Source organism: Fusarium vanettenii, assembly GCF_000151355.1.
Source record: "Fusarium vanettenii 77-13-4 chromosome 11 genomic scaffold NECHAsca_30_chr11_1_0, whole genome shotgun sequence".
Classification (NCBI taxonomy): domain Eukaryota; kingdom Fungi; phylum Ascomycota; class Sordariomycetes; order Hypocreales; family Nectriaceae; genus Fusarium; species Fusarium vanettenii.
In genome coordinates this window covers 352,453-372,488 of record NW_003315855.1, presented here as the reverse complement: position 1 = coordinate 372,488, position 20,036 = coordinate 352,453, and the positions used below count along the sequence as shown (strand labels likewise).

Sequence of the window (20,036 nt, the reverse complement as noted above, 5' to 3'; positions counted from 1 at the left end):
TTTGATCTTGGGGTATCCCAGTTGAAATGATTAGGGCGAAGATGGCCTTGGTTGTTGAACAGGACGAATGGCTCATTTCTGGATCACAAGATCCACGAAGTTTCAGTCATCATGGCCTAAGCAACTGGCCGTCATGATCTACCCGCTTTGGCGGCCGCTCTGCAGATCCTGGAACGCTGACATCGTATTCATGTGCATTGTGATGGCGTATTGAGACTATCTGAGCCAAGGATTGGACGTGATGGATACTTTTGTTCACGTGGACGTGTGGTCTAGGTATGAAGATGCACCTTTGTCACCGTGATTAGCATCTTCGCTTCATGCCTTCCGCTGCTCTTGTTCGACTTGTTCGTCCGAAGACTCGGTGCCAACTGATCAGCCAAGCCTGGTCAGGTCAAGCCCCACTAGCAGAACGCAACTTGATCTGACGCACAAGCATTGCATCCTTCCCGAAAATGGCTGTGGACTATCAGAGGCTTTTCAGGCTGTGGATGAGTCTCGAACATGCATCTATATCTATCTATCATGAAAAACAACAAGCAGCCGACTCGCTTTCTAAGTAAATAACAAGCGCACCAATGATATGACTCAGCCCTCTACACATTACGCTCCCGCTTTCGACATGTTACGCTGCGCCCAGAGTCTTGATCTTCTTTACATACCAGGCCTGGAGTTGAATGTTAATACCTCATCACACTAAAGGATCTTGGAACTCACCGTTTCATAGCCAGCTCCAATGACATAGTTGCCAATCTTTTTCAACAGCCAAGGCGTGGGAATAGAAATCGCAATGGCTCGCGCCTCCTCATCCTTCTTGCTCTTGTCTAGGAGGGTATTTGTCGGAGCAGAGGGATCTAGAACTCCTGGCCGAGCTATGCCGACCATGTCGAGCGAACCGCTTGCCAAGGCGTCTTCAATTACCTTTCGGCTGCGGAAGCCGCCCGTGACGAGCAACGGTAGGCCGGGGAATTGGCCTCTGATGGCTTTCGCAAAGTCTAGGAAGAAGGCTTCCCTCGCCTTGGTACTTTCTCTCTTGGCGGCTGGGATTTTATCAGGGTCGATAATACCCTGTGGAGCTTGTCAGTAATGGAACGACTGACTGGAAGGAGGAACATACAATTGGCTCCTCATAAGTTCCCCCGCTGATTTCGAGGAAATCGATTCCGGCGTCGGTAATTAATCGAAGCTGTTCAAGGCACTCCTCCAGGGCTTGTGAAGACTGGTGATCGACCGAGTTGAACTTGATGCCAACCGTGAAGCTTGGTGGCACGGCTTTGCGGATGGCCTTGATAATGTCGACCACAATCTTTGCCCTAGCCCCAGCCGATCCTCCATACTCATCAGTTCGCTGGTTAGTCTTGGGACTGAGAAATTGCGAGAGAAGGTATCCGTGTGCTCCGTGAAGCTCTATCCCGTCAAACCCAGCATCAGCGACCAGGACGGCTGTCTTGACGAAGCGATCCTGAACGTCCAAGATCTCTGTAACCGTCATGGCTCTTGGCGTTCCAAATAGTAGTCTGGAGATCACCCCTGCGAATATGCCTTTGCCGAGGCGTAGAGGGACAGCGCTAGGAGCGAGCGTCTTGTCAAAGAAACCTCGAGTACCGGCGCCGAGTGGTGATTGCCGACCGGGGTGACTGATCTGGACCACAGTCGGAGTTCCGCCGCTTCTAGAGACAGATGCCCACTTCTTCCAACTGTCTACAAGCCGGCTCCTGTCGATGGAGTCGTTGTTGGCAATATCTCCTGCTTGACCCAGATGACGAGGATCAACCTGCACATTTCCTAGGTACAGCGGTTAGCAGCCAATAGATTCATCGATCGCTCGCTAATTACCTGTGATGAGCATGCCCCAACCGCCATTGGCCCAGGTCTTGTATGCAGTATAGACTTGATCTGTTGGCAAGAGGTCTCCATCAGCTAGGTTCTCCGCCATGGCGGCCTTGGCGAGCCTGTTAGGCAGCGTCAAGCCGCTTTTCAGCGTGATTGGTTTCTCTATGTGGGACGTCATGGTGTGTATCGTAGGTTTGGAGTTGTTTGAATGGTGCCTTGATGCTACGAATTGCTGCCCCTGAAAAACTTATAAGTGCAAGATTTTGCCTCGGTAGTGCCAATCACGTCACGGAGCCGCCTACGGCATGGCATTAGACCGAATGCAATTTTAACGCCATGGCCTCGGCGCAATTTGGGTCCGCCCGCCTCTCGGCCGAGTCATGAATGATTAGTTATCAATCCGGCCCATTGCCGTGGATCCGTGATAACCGCTTTGTCTCTTGATGATAAATGCTCTGGCTGGGGATATGATGTATTAATATTCCCGATGGTCCAATGGGGTGGTCAAGGGGTTAGAAGTTGTTCAGGTTGACGCAAGCACTGTTGCCTTTGTCAAACTCCGCGGTACCGAGGACATGGTGGGAATTGCGTCATAAACCATGTCCGATGGCCATCGGATGCTTCATCATCAACAAGGAATTCCAAGCAGATCAAAAATCGGCAAGGATGTAACATTATGAACGCTGGACGAAGTCATGCCAAGCATCTGAGTTGGCTGAAGACGGAACACGACCCGCTCTCTAGGGCTTATCCCGGCATCTGTCAGAACTGTATCGATCCTACTCTACCTATCAGAAGAGTAGTACCAGCCGCAAAAGAATAAGCCATCCAAAGAGGTAATGGTTTACACGCAATATCTCGTAGAAAGGATGCCCCAAGTGCTGAAGAGGTCTCGGCGGTTAGAATCATCCCGATACGCGTATAGCAGGAACGGGACAGAATGTCACTCCTCGAATTTCACTTGGCGCCGTTAGTAATCTCATGACAGCAGCGGACTAGCTAGATTAGGAGAGCTAAGAAGAAAAAGACGTGGAAGTGGCGCCATTGTTATCGGTCAGTTCCAGATGTTTATTTCGTTATAATGCAGCTGGTAATGGTGATCGACATATGGCACCTGTCTACACAAGATCCCGGGTTGAACATGAGCTTCTCATTCGTACAGCTGATCCACTGGAGTGGTTTCAAACAACCGGCCCAATAGTTGCACCATGTTTCGAAACTGCAGCCTCGAAACACAACGTTGTTCTCCAACTTCGATCATGGGGAGATGAGGCTCTATAACAGTATAAGAGATGGCTTGTTCGGGATACGAGATCGAATATAGTTCAGAATCAATATTGTTTTCATTGGCTTCTCGAAGCCGTCCTCTCTTTCAACATGGTTCATCTTATCCAACTGCTTGTCCTTCCTTTTTTCTTTTTCTCTACCTCCATTGCCCTTCCCAAACCAAGACATGGTAATGGAGGACACCGGTGTCGTCCCGCCGTTTCGTCGAATATTTTCGTGCCAACTTATGCTTTGAGCAAGACGCAGGTGTCTGCGACAACTGCCTCATCCATTTCGCTCGAATCTTCCATTTCTACAGATTCCACCGTTTCGACTTCTTCGATCACTGTCCTGTCCCTTTCGACTGAGTCAGTGATCTCTACCGATTCTACCATTCTTACGTCCTCGGCGATTGATTTGTCCCTCTCGACCGAATCTACCATCTCCACGGATTCTACCAGTTCTCCTTCTTCCACTACTACTCTATCCCTTTCGACCGAACCAGCCATTTCTACCCATTCTTCCGTACTCATATCTTCCAACTCATTGTCGACGACTTCTTCCGCCGGTAAAGTCACCCGCACCACCTCCGAAGAGTCTACCTCCGAGTCGACTTCAATCTCGCTGGCTGAAAGTACCTCGGCCGAAAGTACTTCGCCCTCAGCCACGACTTCCGAGCTCTCAACTGGGGCCACTTCAAGTCTTCAAACCGTCTCGACCGAATCTACCTCAACCTCTGAGGTTGCCATCACCAGCGCCGTTTCATCCACTCCACCTACCTCTACTCAGGGCGGTCCCCCAGCCGTCTTCACCCCGAACCCAAAGATCGGGCCCGGTGGAAGCACCTACCAGGAATCGGACCATTTCCGAGTCTATGGTACCGGCAATCTGAACAAGACCCTCGACCTCCTGGAGGGCGAATACGATTGTCTCGTCAATATATTGGGATGGCGATCACCGGGTCTGTCCAACTACGTTGAAGGAGAAAAAGGTCCCTGGTGCAAGACCAATATCTATTCCGTCAGCGATCTTGGAAGCTCAGCGGGTGTTCAGCGGTCCGATACCAACCATGGCTTTTCTTATCTCGATGTTGTCACCAAATGGCTTGATTCCGGTGTCACGGCTCATGAATTCGGTCACGCCCTTCATTACCACCAGAGAACATGGGTGTATCAATCCAGAACTGGAGCCTGGTGGGAAACTGTTGCGAACTGGGTCTCCGAGACCTACCAGGCATCTGATATCTGCGCCCCAGCTCGGGCAAAGGTAAGCAGATCGGCTGCTGCAAGTATCATCGAAGTTAAGAAGCTCATCGGAGATTCGTTCCAAGTCATCGTCGACGGCTCTTCGGGTACTGGAAACTACTACCAAGCCTGGCCTTTCCTCACCTATCTCACCAATAACCCCGATAATATCCCTGGACTGGGAAGAGATGTGATGCGCGATTTGATGGTCCAATACAAGAAAGACAGTAACGAGACGCCTCTCCATACTCTTGCGCGTGTGGCGAGTACAAAGGTCGGAAGCATCGTCGGCTCATACTGGGCCCGCATGGCTTATGTCGATATTGGACATGCTCCCGCTCAAAAGGTATTCCAGCAACAACGTGGAGGCATCAACTACAAAAACGTCGCTCTCCAGTACGACAAGACGTACAAGGTTCTGCCTGAGCGCCAACCACGATACATGGGCTGCAACATCATCCCCCTGACCACATCAGGCGCCACCACAGTCCAGGTCGACATCAAGCTTGCGGAGAAGGCCGAGTTTACTGCAACCTTTGCTGTTCGAAACACTGGTAACGGATCTGTACGATACAAGACTCTGGAAGCTGGATCTGGATCCATCGAAGTCTCGGACGGTGAGGAGATTAGCTTGGTTGTTGCAAACACGCCGGCGGATCCTATCTTGTATGATGGCTTCAAATTGACTAGCGACGTGCAAAAGGGCCTGGACTATTCTTTCACACTTTCTGGGGCCACTGCATAAGTCAATTTATAGGTGGGATGTCTTGCCGTGATGGCCTTGCATCTCATTTCGTTGATGCCAAAGAGAAACCATTCCGATTTTCATTCATACCATTCACTCGCTTGTAAATATTTCTAACATTCGCTTACGAATAAATATTTAATCCATCATTGCCGTCAAGTTCCGTAATTCTAACTTTTTCAAGACCAAACACCCGTGGTGCAATGCACAGCTGTATTACCGAGACCCCTGCTAAGTTGTGGCCGGCTCGTTTTCTTGGCTCCGGTCCCCCGCTACCCTGGTACGCAGAAAGACCCACGGGATGTTTGTTCTTCGGTCACTAGATCTGGGCACACATTGGCGCCTTGACAGCAGTGGTGCTAATCTTATTAAAGGTTCGGTTTTGATTCAAACTGATAACTATCTGCTTAGCTAGACCACCCAGAAAGATAAAAGTACATTTAATATAGACTACAAAGTTGAAGTAAGGTAGTCACCGCTTTCTCGTCCCCTGCATGCAATCATCTTCATCTTTAGGCATACAAAAGAGGGAGTACCTCGGGGATGTTGAGTTCCAGGTCCACAACAGACACGTTCTGAGACAGAGCAGCAGAGCGCTTTCCAATCTCCTGCACCAACGGGTCGCTCTGCTGCTTGAAGAAATCCTTTGCATCTGCAACAACATGTTTGAGCGACGGTGATGCTCGGTGAACAGTCTTCTTACCACCAGCAAGAGCTGACTGGGGAAACAAGGCCAGTCTCTGTGCAAGCTTATCGATGTAGTCATATAGCTCGCGCGACGTGTCAAAGGCCTTGTTGATCCAACCAATCTCGGCGGCGTCGACTGCAGTGATGTCCTTGGAGCTGAGGATGTACTCCATTGCCCGTCCTCTACCAATCAGATTTGTGAGAAATTGACTGCCTCCTCCACCGGGAAACAAGCCACTGCCGACCTCGGGCTGGCCAAAAGCAACGTCGACCTTGGTGGCGAATCGCATGTCAAGAGCGACAAGGAATTCATTTCCAGCACCTCGTGCTCGGCCCTCAATAGCGCCAATGGTGACCTGCGGCAACCTCGACACATTGTACATCAAAGTGGCAAACGATTCGACGAAATCGGCTGCACTCCGTCAGAACTAATTCTCACAGGATTTTGTATGGGTAGTGAAACTTACGCTTGGCTAGAGCAGGGAGAGTGAGATCAAGATGGGCGACAAAGAACCTCGGCACGTCACTGTTAAAGATGACAACCTTGGTTTCATTATCACTTTGAAGTCGAGAGACCAAATCCTCCAGGTCATTTTGAGTGTCCTCGTTCCAAAGATTGACAGGTGAGGAAGGGTTATGAAAGGTGACGGTGAGAATACTGTCGTTCTGGGCGGTTTTGAGGCCGGTATACTTGGGAAGGTCTAACGAGAGGACGGACGAGGCCATGGAAATGGCCATGGCCAAGCTCAAGGGACGAAGAGGATACATGTTTTGGAAGAGGATGTGTCGACGATGGTGGAGGTCTGAGTGAGATGGACAACCCTCATTGACGTTATTCTGCTGTTTCTTTATAGAACCGAGAGACACACTCTAGCCTTCCCGATGAGTCCATCTTGAGTCTTCATTGATGCTAACAAAGCAGTCTGGCCTTCGGCTTACAAATGGGACATGGCCAGCTGAACGCGTATACTTAATGTGCGGACTATGGAAAATTCTACTTTTTATTCGAGTCAAGTTTGAGAATGGCATCAATGTTTTGGGTGCCTGCACTGACGTAAAATCCCCTTGTGGCTGATATTTTCCGATTAGTGAACACGACTCGGGCGAATAAATTGCGCCTTCAGCCGGCGGAGTTGAATTTTCGCTACCAGCCAAACCACGCTGCGGAAACTTTAATTCTACGCTCCGCAGCTTTAGTTCCCGGTTGGTCAGCATATTTCGATAAGGCAATTTTAAGCTGAATATTTGAGCCTCGGTTTGACTTGATCGGGGACTTTAAGGATGGTCTTTAATACATTCTGGTTTCCATCAACACTTCCCTCTTCTCTACTTAAGCTACTTGATATCCACTTCTCTATTTACGACTACTTGATACCCAATCCAACCTCTAAACTATTCACTTTTATCATTTCTGTTTCAAACACTCTCCATCTCAAACCATCTTACACCACCTTCATCATGTCGTTTGACCCCAAGAACGATATCCCAGATCTATCTGGCAAAGTCATCATCGTTACCGGCGGCAGCAGTGGACTCGGCAAAGAGAGTGCCCTCCAGCTCGCAAAACACAATCCCGCAACAATCTTTGTCACTGCCAGAACGGAGAAGCGTGGCAGTGCCGCCATCAAGGAGATTCAGGATGCCGCCCCAAACTTCAAGGGCCAGATCAAGTTTCTAGAGTTGGACCTGTCGTCCTTTGCGTCAATTCAGAAAGGCGCCACCGCTTTCCTTGGCCAGTCTGATCGCCTCGATATCTTGATGAACAACGCTGGCTTGATGGCAACCCCTGCTGGACTTACAGCTGACGGCTACGAAATCCAGTTTGGATCCAATTACATGGGACCTGCCCTGTTCACCAAGCTACTTCTCCCAACCATCGTCAAAACGGCTGAACAACACGGTGGAGATGCTCGAGTTGTCAACTTGAGCTCCGAGCTCTTTAAGCAAGCGCCAAAGGAAGGAGTCCTTCTTTCTCAGTGCAAAACTCCCCTCAACAACATATCCAGCTTGGCTCGCTATGGCCAGTCCAAGCTCGCAGACTACTATCACACCCGTGCCCTGAGCAAGTTCTACCCTACCGTCAAGTTTGTCGCCATTCACCCAGGAGTTGTCAACACGGGCCTGTTTGATGACTTCAGAAAGAGGCGGCCTTGGCTTGGCGGCTTGATCAGTGTGATTGGGTCTATTTTCCTGACAGATGTTCATGCTGGCGCAAAGGCTCAACTGTGGGCGAGCACGACCAAGTCACAGAATGTCAGGAGCGGTGGTTTCTATAACCAGAAGCTCAAGGAGTATAAAGATGCGGTTTTGAATGATGAGAAGGCTGTTGAAGAGTTGTGGGACTGGACTGAGAAGGAGTTTGCGAGCAAGGGCTTTAAGTGAGAGCGGAAGGGCACCCTGACATACGTCAAGCTGTAATTATTTCTTTTGTCATTATTTTACAACCATCAATTCAGTATACCCTAGATAAAATTAAGAAGATTGTTAAGACTCATCGGGTCGCGGGTGTCCTAGAGCCTCTCGCGGTGAGCCTCGAGTGAATTCGCTTGCCTCGGTAGTTCCAGGAGCTCAAAGAATGGATAGTGTTTGCAGGTTTCAACATATGTTCACGACATCTTGGACCTTATGATTGTTAAGCGTGTGTTATAGCAGGAAATATCTTCGAAGCAGACGCAAACCTTGCCACCTGAGATAAGGAAGCAATCGATTGTATTGGGGAGCTAAGGAGGTGGGGAGGCACGATACTTATGCCATGAGTTCAGTAACCAGTGACAAGACGGGATATACTAGGGTCATAATTCGGGTCTATGTAGGACAGCTAAGTGACATGAGAACGAAAGCAAATGCATCCACTTGTAGACCATGTCTGAGTCGAGAGAGTACTAAACCATCTCCCGCCCTCTTCCTCTGTTGTTAAGACCAGTCGATCATTCGACCCCAGCCAAAAAACGATAAAGCTTGTTCTCGAAAGCACAGGCGGCCAGCCATGGATCACAAATGTGATGGGCTGATCAGAGATAGTGGGTTGATTTAGCCGGCATTGGCTCGACGACCTCGACGGCGGGAAGGTGGCTGAACGGTCCTGGTAGAACGAGCAGAAGGCCGACGCTTGGGCGGCTTGGCCACGGACGGGTCAGGCTGATGGTTACCAGGTGCGTTGACGTTGGCAATCTGCTGATGGAAGCCAGTCTCGGGTCGTGTACGAGGAACAGCCGACCGTTGTGCGACTAGGTCAGCAGCAGTGTATGGAGAGACACAAGCCAGAGGTGAAGAAACGCGAGGTGCGTGAGCGTGGGTGTATCGCGACGAGACTCCATCTTCGTCTGTGTCCAGGGTGATGGGGTTGGTAGCAGACCCGAGGTTGAGGCTTGAATAAGAGGTAGAGATGCTATCTAGACCTTCCACAAAGCCCTGGGCTCGCTGAGTATCAACAGTCAATGGCTGGGGTACGGGTGCCGGCTGAGTGGTAGTCGTAGGCTGGGGCGCCGTCGCTGGCTGTGACACAGTCCCTGGCTGGGACGGAGCCGCTGCAACAAGAGGTTCGACATGGTGCTGCGTCGGACGGAGATAGGTAGTGGTGGTGGTAGGATGTCCGGCCGCCATCGCCGCCCTCAGTCGGTACTGATAAATGACATTCTCCTCGTGGCGCTTGTCCGCGATGTACTTCTTGGCGTTTTCGACACTCGTCATGTTGTTGAAGATGAAACCAACTTTCCACTGAAAGAGGTTCTCATCTTTGCCATTTTCAACTTTGAAAATAACGTCCCATGCCATCACATCCGAAAGAGTCCCCTTGGCTTGAGCTAATAGGCCACCTGGGTGAAGTCAGCATTTTCAGCCGTGTCACACATGCTGAGCACTTACGAATGACAAGTGGGCGAATTTCCTCTTTGTAGTCAAAGTTCAAGCCAATGTCCTTGACCAACATCTCGCCCATCACCTCGGCGGGAACTTTGTTGGGATCGTGGTACTTCATGGTGTCGCTTCTCAGGCGTCGAGAGAGAATAATCATCAGCTTCGCTTCAAGGTCCTCACAGAACTTGAGGGTCCATGACTTGTTGGCGGCGTCGGCTTCGAGGTAGGTAGAGAGGGGTTCGCCGACTATCATCTGCAGGCGACATTGGTCAAGTCTGGTGTCACACAAGGGCAGCATGAGACGGGCTTACCAGGGGGCCATTATTCGCGCAATGTTTACACATGGCTGGAGCGAGGCTGCGCTAGGCGGACTCGAGGATGACAGAGTGATGTATGCGCGGGGAGGATCGCGGAGGAGAATGGTCGTGGATACGTGCTCCTTCGTCGCACTCCTCCAGCCCCTTCGCTTCGCTCGACACTTGGATCAGTCCACGAGGGGAGTGTTGATGGAAAGATTTGAGGAGAGGATGAGTTTGCACAGTCAAAGTTTTTAAACCAAAGAAAAAATGCATCAAAGCTTGCCCAGTGCGTGCCAGCTGGTCGAAATACCATAAAGGGGCAAAAGGTTCCAGTTGTGAGGTCGTTTGCGCGAGGGGTAGCTCAAAGACTGGGCTTCCGTTTGCCATGTCCAACAATACTCGGAGATCTCTTGAGGACAATTTGAACTCGGCTGATCAAGCCGACAATGAGAGTTTCTCCTTTTTTTCGTTTGCACAGTATCAATCGAGTATTTTGAGCGTCAAACGGATGGGTGCATATCATGTGCACAAGTTGATGCAACTCAGGCTAGCGATAAACTGCGGTCTCGGAGATCAGGTGGCGGCGCTAGGATATTTGTTTGCTCGCCCAAGGCACAATAATCAGGCCAGCATTGTCATCAGCACATATTCGTGCGGTCGCAAACGAGCTCAACACGGTATTGAAGCGGCATGTCAGCCTGGAAGAATCAGTCGAGTTGCGGTGAAGATGTGAGAAAGAAATAAATCATAAATTATCCTCGAGTATGGCAAATGGTAACATGATTCTTTGTTCGTACCTTGGTGTGACCAATACCAAACGCCACCTTCCAATGAATGCCCGGAAAATCTTGGTGCCCGAGGGGAAATCTCAAGGCAGCCAATAATTATCCATCGAGTTGACAAAGGACGTGTCAGGTGGGCGAAGTGCAGCTGAGGGGGCTGTGCTTGCAGAAGCTGAACATGCATAACTCTACTGGGGTAGCCTATCAACATTTGAAAGGTTGGCAAGGGCATCGATTTGTCTGTGTGCGAGCTCAGGTCGCGAGTAATGTTGCCCAAGAATTATCGGTTTCTGTTGTTTCGATGCCGTCGTGTATCGAGAACCTTGTTTGTGAATTTCGCTGATTGCCTCTTTGTTGACCAGCCTTCACCTCAATAGGTCCAAATGCCTGCCCGACATCACGTACCCGGTCGCGATTCATCATTCCACGAACATAAGCCTCACCAACCAAGCGAAAGGAACCGCCTACTGCGCGCAAAATGCCAGGAGGCGGCCTTCAACGGCAAGATGCACAGCATCTACCTGAGAGGTGATATCGATTGGCTAATGAAATGTCGGACCCCACGACGGCAGCTCTATGGGACGGTTGTCACTCAACCTCGCTAGGGTCAACGATCTAAGGCGATGGTCATACATAGTAGAGCACATCGATTGCCTCCAAGCCGTCCACTTCCTCAGTCAGCTAGTTCTCCAAGGCACGCCTTCGGCCTGCCGACCTGCGCAAACACCTCCACGATAGAATTGGAATAGTCAGTCACCAACCCATCCACAAGCCTTACTTCAGGTTCGTTGAGTGATATCTTAGGTAGGCAGCTCAGCCTTATAGGTTGAAAGCGTTTGAGTCGTGTGCAGCATCACTGTCAGCAAGTCTTGGCGCCCGCCCGGTTGCTATGCCGCTGTATTATAGACGATGACTTTAGGAAAGGTAGTGGGACTCTCATCAGTTCCATCATCAGCTTAACGCGTTTCAAGTCACTCTAAGCAGCCAATCGTCATGGTCCGTTGGCGTGGCTGAGTGGGCGCAGCACCATGCATGTCTGGGCGTAAGCACAAAAAGCGGCATTTCAACCTCACACATCTCAACAGCTTCACCACGACACAATCAACATGTCATCAACTCCCAAAATCTGCGACTGGAACGACTTGCCTCCAGAGGTATGGGGCGAGATATGCCAAAACCTGCCAAAGCCGAGACTGCTCCGGCTTCGGCTCGTGTGCAGCAAGCTCAGCGCCATTGGTTTACCCTGGGTATACAGAAGCATACGCCTTGAAGCCTGTGGTGATTCGGCCGAGAGATTCACCCTCATCGCCAAGAACTCCAGGCTTCGCAGCCTGGTACGAGAGGTCACGGTAGAGGCCTGGGGCGATCACGGTGACAATCGAGACCCAAACGGTCCTTGGCAGATATCCTGGGGTTTTGTCAACGCCCTGCCCTATCTGCACTACTTCACCAACGTCACTGCACTTCATGTCCGCTTTCACGAATCATTGGGAGGTTCCTACCTTGCCCCGGTGGCTTACGATTTTGAACATACAGGGCTCTTCCGATTCAGAGTCATGGAAACGATATGCCACTGTGTCATGGGCATGTGGACACCCCAGATACAAGTCAAGATTGATGAAACAGGACAGTTCAATCAATTTTTCAACGACGAACATCCCCTTGAGTATATCGATGACCAGGAAATCCCCCTCGGCCACGTCATGCCACTCCGGGAGCTCACCATTTCCAATCTCTCACCTTATAAAGATCTTTTCGCCGAGGAGTCGGGAGTGTTGAAAAAGATGTTGTCTCTACCAAGTCTCGTCGACCTCAAACTCTTGATTACTTCTGGCGGTCGTCCTGATCGTGATAGATCCCGATCACTGTTGGAAACTAGGATGCTCCAGACGTTTCCTGAGACGTGGATGTTCCCCACCATCGCCCAAAATCTGCAGACACTTTCGCTCGTCTATGGCGAATACTGGGGTTTATACCCCAAAATCGACTTTCGCCAACTTGGCGAACCGCCACTTCCGAGACTCAAGGTCCTCGCCCTCAGAAACTACGTCCTTGGTCAAGCGTGGCAGGTTGACTGGATCAGCTCGTTAGGTCAGGAGAATGGTGGACTGCAAGAATTGTATCTTGACAAGTGCCCCATCATAGTCAAGTCCTGGCGTCGACAGCCCTTTGACGATGGAGACAATGATGATTCCGTCACCGAGACTTTCAGCGGACCTGATCCTGGCCTTGGGGTCCGTGAATACCATTTGCGATGGCATAATGTCCTTTCCCAGTGGGCAGAGTCCATGAACGGGTTGAGGGAGTTTTGTATGGGCGAGACCCCGGAGAATTACGATTCTTCCAGCCTCATCCAAAACATGAGTTGCGATGAGGCTTACTACCGTGTTTCTGGTTACGCAATGTCCCGACGCTACAATGACAGGAAGCATCAAGACTTCGCCTCCGAGATAATCACAAGCCCGAACAGGAGGCTGAAATATGCCAGACTCAACATCAACATGTTCCACGGCCATTCAGGTTGGAAGCCTGCCCTTCAGGTGAAAAGCCCCGGGGATGTTTCTGAGGGCGATACGAAAATAAGAGACGAAGCCGCGTATGAGCAGCTTATGTCGAGGGTCAATCCGAGGCCTTTGGTGACGAGAGGTGCGCAGTGGGTCTAGGCGCGCTGTGGCCGGCAGTCTGTTGGAACTAGCTCTAATCAAAGTTGAAGCCGTGTAAGGCGTTTCTCTGCAAGTCTGTTGTGTCTGTTGTGTCTATCGTGAACGTAGAGGGTATTAAAGATGTAGTGCCTATTTATAGCCGAAACACATCACTGCGTATCCCAGCAAAGTAGTTCAAGACATACTGTCAGACCCGAGCTTCACAGAACATATCGGCTGTTCACATGTTAGTACTGTTCGACCAGTATTGTTCACTGTCACTTACAAGGCAAGGTTCTCTCGATCTGTCAGGTCCAGCTGCCTGGTATTCACAACCTCCTCGGTCGTCTCCCCACTTTCATCAACATGCTCAATAACACCAACCTCTCTGATCAGACCTTGGCGGTCGATTTCATCTCGTCTCTTGTTTTCCCTTGCAAGATACCATCTCAGGTAGAGGACAATGCAAGTTGGGAGGATACATGCCACGCCGAGGATGACACCCCAAGTAACGAGGTAACGGGGTGCGTACTGGGGCTGGAATAGCTGCGGTGATAGAATGTTGCCCAAACCGTATCCAACGTGGTACAAGGCAATGACTGCAGTCTTTTTGGTGTGTCCAGCGGAACAGTTGGCGGCCCAGATCATGACAACAGCGTAGGGAATGCCGCCAGTTGCGCGTATCCAGATTGCTGTTAGTAGACCCCAGCGGTTGCCCCAGGGAAGAGTTAGCAGCATGATGCAGGAAATAATGGGAGGTATGTATGCCACCGCAGATACCCAAGCCCGGCAATTGTGTGTCTTTGCCAAGATCCAAGCAGCTGCGCCAAGAGACACAAGCGCCGTGACCCCGTTGATGCACCCCAAAAGCGTCGTCTGAAGAGTCGTAAAGCCAAAAGACTTGATGATGAGCGAGTATTGATTGGTTAGACCGTTGGCCATTTCCTGAGACCACGCGTGGAGGAAGAACAGCCAAGTCTTGGGGTCTTTGATGGCTTCGATGAATTGGTACTTTTTGAAGCGCTTTTGTTCGATGCCGGAATGGTTTGACTCGATGCGGAGAATGGCTTGGGCTCGTTCCTCGGGTGTGAGAAAATGGGCCGTGATGGGACTACCGGGGAAGAAGATCCACACGGAGATGCCATAGATGACAGTGAGTGTGCCAGTGATGACTGAAGAATGCATTAGTAAAGATTGCTGTCTTGGCTGGGAGACGTACCCATGAACCATCTCCACGGGGCGAAACTGCCAGTATCGATAAAGAGGACACCATATGAGAGCAGTCCCGAGGTGATGGGGCTCGAGTTCCCGATAGCCCACATGATAGGCATCAAGACTGATTGTTCGTCGTATGTAAAGAACATGGATAAAATGACGAGGAACGATGGAACGATGCTTGCTTCAGCGACACCAAGGAAGAAGCGGACGACGAAGAAGGAAGCAAAGTTGTTGCATGGGATATGAAGAAGCAAGATGCAGCCCCTGCATACCGGTTAGAAACAGCAAGGAGAGAAGGAAATGGTCGTACCAAACGGTCAGGTTAATCGCCAGCCATCGCGCGACAGGAAATCTCTGAATGGCTAGATTCTGTGGCCACTCTGCCAATAGATATCCCAGGTAGAAGATTGATGATAGCCAATTGTACTGGGTGGCGTTTAGATGACCGTCTTCAAGAATACCAAGGATTGCAGAGCTCCCGAGCTACATGTCAAGTCAGCTAGTGAAGGTAAAACAAGGAAGAGGGTACGTACAGTCTGCTTGTCCACATACATGAGGTGATATCCAACACACAAGAAGGGCAGAATCCAGCGGATACATTTATTCCGGATTCTCTTTGCTTCCTCTGGAGTCGGGGGATCGACCTTGACCTGTGAAAACAGCTTGTAGCTCTCATCTGCGTAGCGATCTGGCAACTTAGGTGTATCGACTTGAACCTCTCTCGACGAAGTCCGAGTAATGTTCTTCTGTGGTTGCGCCATGTTTCCTAGCCAGCCAATCGATACTCGCCGAGTGCGCTCTTGGCGCCAGTAAACTCGCTACGGATAGGTTCTGTTAAATATGTCTTGTGTATCTTGCGACTGTATTCACCATTCCCCACCGTAATCACGAACACCTCCGGCCGTTGCATCAGAGGATGGCGCAACGATCGACATGGACATTGATTGGTTCAAATAGCAGCATCTTGACCTCGATATGGGAATAGTCGGCTTTTGCCCGACCGGCGGACGGGAAATCGGCATCACCTACACAACCTGGAGGCATCGTCATCCTTTTATCGCGTTGCATCAATGGAAGGTGAGAGCCCTATTCGCCTGTAGACCTCCGATCGGAGGCTATCCCATGTAGTTATCCCACTTTCTAAACCGAGTTAAACCTGCCTGATGCTTTTGCGCCGACTATTTGTCCCATAAACTCCCAAGTTGCAACCCATTCCCTTCCTTCATAGGCTGAATCCACTACCCATGTGTGCCGTGAAAAACTCCCGAGTTTGATCCATCGCTCCCATAAGAAACTTGTCGAGATCCATGTCGACATCGATAAAGTACTGACCAAAGTCCTCTCCCGGAACCAAATCCTCCACGCCCTCTCCTTGCTTAAGACGAAGCTGGAGCTTCTTCCCAAGCCATGCCGCAATCTTTTCGTTGTGTCCTCTGATCAAAATCTCCATGCGAGTTCTAATCTCCCGGCGATACTGCAGAGTCCAATCCTTGAGCTTGAAGTGTTCGATGTTGCCTGCGGCTGCGTATGTCTTGTCCAGATCGTTGTTATCGTCGAGATCAAAGTACGACTCGACCGTGATGTTTTCGATGGTGAAGGTCTGGGGCCCGGGTTCGCTGGTTGTGTCGGCTATGTATCCGTAGACGGACGTGCAGAGACCAGAGTCGGCGCAAGCGTGTTCGATATCTTGAAGGTAGCCTGAAGTCTGTTAGTCCGTGTCTACTCAGGGCCGGGCTGAGTACTTACAGTCGTGTCCAAGCAGCACCCTGGCGCGCGGAAGACCATAGCTTTGCAGCACCGGCACAGGACCTGTTGGATCGGGACATTCGTGGATTCGACGAGAAAGCTGTTCAACTGTCATCTTGTTACCCCTCTTGTTGAGAGCATCGACGATGCGGCCCCAGGCGTAGTGAGCTGCAGTGTCTGCGATAGAAGCAACGATGGCCTTGGCTGGACCGGACTCGGCTTCGGAGCCGTTCTTGATGAGAGGTGTATACAGCGACATGCTAACGATGCATGTACGCAGCAGTGAGTCGCCGCATGTCTGTCGCATCAGGTCTCCAATGGGAATGGAGCCATAAGGGTCGCTGGGCGCATCTTGCTCCATCGCTTCGAGCTTCTTGAGATATCCGGGTTCCACGTCCAAAGAGTTCGAGTTCTCGTGGTCGGTCTTCCCATACCAGGTTGGTGATGAGGGCGCTGAGAGTTTCATTTTCGCAAAAGATGCCCGGGCGCGGTAATCGATCAACTCGAACTTGAATGTTGCGTTTGATGGGGCCGAGATGACAATCATAAGGATGAATAAAGACTCGTCCACGTTTGTACAGCCTTGAGAGTGATTGCGAGAGTTGTTTTGCGATTGAAGGACAATGGAGTGAGGCTAGGCTGAGATGCCGAGTGAAGTTCGCAATTGGGACAATTGTCGCGTTTGTCTGGTGCATCTGTTGACAACTTCAAACGCTGCATCCCGAACAATAGGGCCATCGGCTAACGGCATCAGACGCAATGACTACCATGGTAAGCGACAACACAGTGCCTTCTGCCCTGCTGAAAAACATGTTGGATTCATTTGACGAAATATCAGATATTTCTTTATCCAAATGCAGTGTCCCATTGCCGACAGTTGACGGAGGAAGCCATCTAATTGGCTTCGTCAAACGGTCGTCCGCGACGTCGGATGCTTCCCCGGACAGGTGACAGATGACATAAAACGGGTTTGACGGCTCAAACAGCGGTCGATAGCCGGTTGTGGCGTTGAGATAGTGGGTGGATGAAGTTAATGGAAGAAGGACGGGTAGCGATGATAAAGACAAAACGGGAACACGCCAAATGAATTGCGAGCCTCGCCTCAATCTGAAACAAAACCTTCATTTATCCGTCGGCTCCTCGGCAGTGGGCAGGCAGTGATTAACTTGACGCAGGAGCTTGGTCGATGTGTGCGCATGGGACTCGACCAGCCGCTTGGGTGAGTCCACTGCCACGAGCCCAGGTCTCGGCCGTTGCAATATTTGTTGGCCACTCCGTCCAAGCCGTCAGGTGTGTCGAGATGCGTGTGTATCGTCGTACGCACGCTCAGGCGACGGTAGTTGCACAACATGACGCTAGTGTGCCGCCTCTTGGCGATGGCGTTGAGTTCGAGATGATAGTGGTCAGTGTGAAGCAAACAAACACTCAAGGGAGTAACTGAGGTAAATTACTGAAGATGTGTCCTTTTAGAAAGGGGTCAAAAATAACCGACTCAGAAAAGAAAGCAGTCGAAAAGAGCAATAGAAGGCGAGCGATGCCCTCAAAAACAGACTGGTCGTGGACTGGGGTCGCACAAGACTCTCGACTTGTGCACCTTTTACCCACAAGTACGGTGCGCCATAGACAGCGCTACATGCCCTCAACCGTATTCCAAGCCTTGGACACTGTGTGTCGACCTCGAATGCGACGCGTCTAGACGCGTGAGGCGGCTGCGAGATCGTGATACTGCGCCTCCCTTTAGGGTACGGGGTGTCGGGAATAGATTGCGTGCACTGCCTTGGGATACGCAGCGTAAGGAGCCCGGAATTGTGCTGCGAAGTGGTTGCGACCGTGATTGGGGGTTCGATTTATGCAATGGGCACTGGCCATGATGTTATGCAAGTCTACGCACAGATTGCGATAGACAAATCAGCCACTGACGATGCAAATAAAATCTGCACATCTTTGTTCAAGGCCATGCACCCATGTGCACAATTACAACCATCCACCAAGCTCAGGCGCAAACGGATCGACGCCGCATAACACCGTAATGAGAACGACATTGTGTACTAATTATGCATTGTAGAGAGCAAAAGACTACGAAATGCAACACTCAAAAATTCACGGATAAGCCGTGACCGCTCTTTTTCTTTCGACTTTCTGCGCCCCTTTTGGTCCGCATGGCATAATAGCGCACAACCAACAGCCTCCAGTACCATGCATCAGACGACTGTGGGTCACCATGTCTATAAAGAGACGAGGGGAGAACAAAGATGTTTCAACCATACAATGACCCATAAGAAATGGAAGCTGAGCTGATCAAGCAATGCAATCACAGTCCAAACTCGAATCTCTTCCCCGTGAGCTTCTAGACGACATCACATCCTACCTACAGCCTCACCAGCTTGCCCAACTCTCGTTCACTTGCAAGTATCTCAGCCAGCATGTTGAGCCTCTCCTCTGGGAAAGCGTTGAACTCCATAAGCCTGGCTACCACGCATTATCCGTCGAACCAAACTCGGCGCCTCCTATCAGACCCGCATCCTACTATCGATGGATTTATGGCTGGACAAGTTTTTTGAGAGCAAGTCATAGAGCAGAGGCTTTCTTCACCATGCTGCAGCGGCTACACAGGGATGACCCGGAACAGCTCCAGCGACTCGCTAGTCGCGTCAAGAGCCTCTGCGCTGTTATTAAACCAGACTGGCAACCTCGCACCGCCGACAGTAATGAAGCCGTTCGAAATGGCATCATCCAGTTCTGGCAGCTATTGCCATTCTTTATAAACCTGGAAAAGCTCGAACTTCATGGTGACCTCGCCTCAAAACCAGAACACGAGCAACCCACCCCCGAAATCACAGCTCCGCCTCTGTCACTCCAAGTTGCCAAGCTGTTCGGTTACATCCCTTGCACTGTTTCAGCGTGGCTTCTCAAGTCGGGAAACACGCTTGAGTGGCTGGAACTCGGACTCCTAGATCGTCCATTTGATCTTGTGGATAGCGATGAGGAGGATTTGCTGCGTTCACGCGACATAGGCGAAGGCGAAGGCAGTCAAAATGAGCGCGAAGCCTACGAGATTGACCACAACGACGAATACTTCTACTCCACCATTCCACGACCTTTGGTCAACTTTCTCCCAAGCTCTCCCAACCTCGAGTTCCGCTCAGAGTTAACCCTGCCACGGTTGAAGCATCTGCATCTATGCCAGCCATGCAAAGGAAGCTATGACACGCATGTGGTCAGCTGGTCGATAACTAATCAAGCAAAATGCCTCTCGGACTGGCGAGACATTCTTCTGGCTTGCGGCAATACCGTTGAGGTGCTGGTTTTGGAGCAACGGCCATCTATTGACTTGTGGGGTGTCGAGGAGCACCACTTAGACGAAGCCGAGGTTCTAGAGGACGATCAGAATGGAAAAAGACACAGAGCACTAATAAAGATGGTCCAGAGGCTCTTGGTGCCTGAAGATGCTTTGAAAGGGGTGAAGCGAGTGTACCTATACGGAATGGTTGTCGGGCAGGATGAGCTGGGGAACCCGACAGACCGCTATCCCTCTGGCCGGTTCATGCGTCTTCTCGAGTCGCGAGGGATCAAGTGTGAGGCTCGGCAGGGCCATTGGTTCGTGTACGACGAGGACTTGGATGAGTGTCCCGAGTTACTGGATGAGCTGTATGGGAATGAGGAGATGGAAGACAGTGGCGAGCTCGACTTTATGTGCAGACATACTCCATTTTTGGCCA

The 20,036-nt window shown here is 50.8% G+C and overlaps 9 protein-coding genes across 9 annotated transcripts; 4 read left to right on the top strand and 5 right to left on the bottom strand.

Annotated features, from left to right (window-relative positions):
- Positions 1-625: 625 nt before the first annotated feature.
- On the bottom strand, positions 626-2,011 carry NECHADRAFT_51299 (uncharacterized protein; the record flags this gene model as incomplete). The annotated part of the gene is made up of 4 exons (XM_003043066.1): positions 626-667; positions 718-1,068; positions 1,118-1,785; positions 1,837-2,011. 4 exons carry the CDS (start codon positions 2,009-2,011, stop codon positions 626-628), a joined length of 1,236 nt encoding a protein of 411 aa, XP_003043112.1.
- A 1,880-nt stretch (positions 2,012-3,891) lies between these two features.
- Positions 3,892-5,088, top strand: NECHADRAFT_51559 (uncharacterized protein; the record flags this gene model as incomplete). The annotated part of the gene is made up of 1 exon (XM_003043162.1): positions 3,892-5,088. A coding segment is annotated over one exon (1,197 nt), but the record flags the coding sequence as incomplete, so codon positions are not given.
- Positions 5,089-5,560: 472 nt separating this feature from the next.
- Positions 5,561-6,543, bottom strand: NECHADRAFT_51450 (uncharacterized protein; the record flags this gene model as incomplete). Its single annotated transcript, XM_003043065.1, has 3 exons — positions 5,561-5,663; positions 5,707-6,141; positions 6,290-6,543. The coding sequence occupies 3 exons, from the start codon at positions 6,541-6,543 to the stop codon at positions 5,561-5,563; spliced, it is 792 nt and encodes a 263-aa protein (XP_003043111.1).
- Positions 6,544-7,233: 690 nt separating this feature from the next.
- NECHADRAFT_86371 (uncharacterized protein) lies at positions 7,234-8,157 on the top strand (the record flags this gene model as incomplete). Its single annotated transcript, XM_003043161.1, has 1 exon — positions 7,234-8,157. One exon carries the CDS (start codon positions 7,234-7,236, stop codon positions 8,155-8,157), a length of 924 nt encoding a protein of 307 aa, XP_003043207.1.
- A 648-nt stretch (positions 8,158-8,805) lies between these two features.
- On the bottom strand, positions 8,806-9,974 carry NECHADRAFT_86370 (uncharacterized protein; the record flags this gene model as incomplete). Its single annotated transcript, XM_003043064.1, has 3 exons — positions 8,806-9,590; positions 9,640-9,883; positions 9,942-9,974. The coding sequence occupies 3 exons, from the start codon at positions 9,972-9,974 to the stop codon at positions 8,806-8,808; spliced, it is 1,062 nt and encodes a 353-aa protein (XP_003043110.1).
- Positions 9,975-11,817: 1,843 nt separating this feature from the next.
- NECHADRAFT_51304 (uncharacterized protein) lies at positions 11,818-13,374 on the top strand (the record flags this gene model as incomplete). Its single annotated transcript, XM_003043160.1, has 1 exon — positions 11,818-13,374. One exon carries the CDS (start codon positions 11,818-11,820, stop codon positions 13,372-13,374), a length of 1,557 nt encoding a protein of 518 aa, XP_003043206.1.
- A 200-nt stretch (positions 13,375-13,574) lies between these two features.
- On the bottom strand, positions 13,575-15,332 carry NECHADRAFT_86368 (uncharacterized protein; the record flags this gene model as incomplete). The annotated part of the gene is made up of 5 exons (XM_003043063.1): positions 13,575-13,590; positions 13,640-14,525; positions 14,573-14,835; positions 14,882-15,054; positions 15,105-15,332. The coding sequence occupies 5 exons, from the start codon at positions 15,330-15,332 to the stop codon at positions 13,575-13,577; spliced, it is 1,566 nt and encodes a 521-aa protein (XP_003043109.1).
- A 461-nt stretch (positions 15,333-15,793) lies between these two features.
- Positions 15,794-16,864, bottom strand: NECHADRAFT_86367 (uncharacterized protein; the record flags this gene model as incomplete). Its single annotated transcript, XM_003043062.1, has 2 exons — positions 15,794-16,269; positions 16,318-16,864. The coding sequence occupies 2 exons, from the start codon at positions 16,862-16,864 to the stop codon at positions 15,794-15,796; spliced, it is 1,023 nt and encodes a 340-aa protein (XP_003043108.1).
- Positions 16,865-18,640: 1,776 nt separating this feature from the next.
- NECHADRAFT_24855 (uncharacterized protein) lies at positions 18,641-19,930 on the top strand (the record flags this gene model as incomplete). Its single annotated transcript, XM_003043159.1, has 1 exon — positions 18,641-19,930. A coding segment is annotated over one exon (1,290 nt), but the record flags the coding sequence as incomplete, so codon positions are not given.
- Positions 19,931-20,036: the final 106 nt, after the last annotated feature.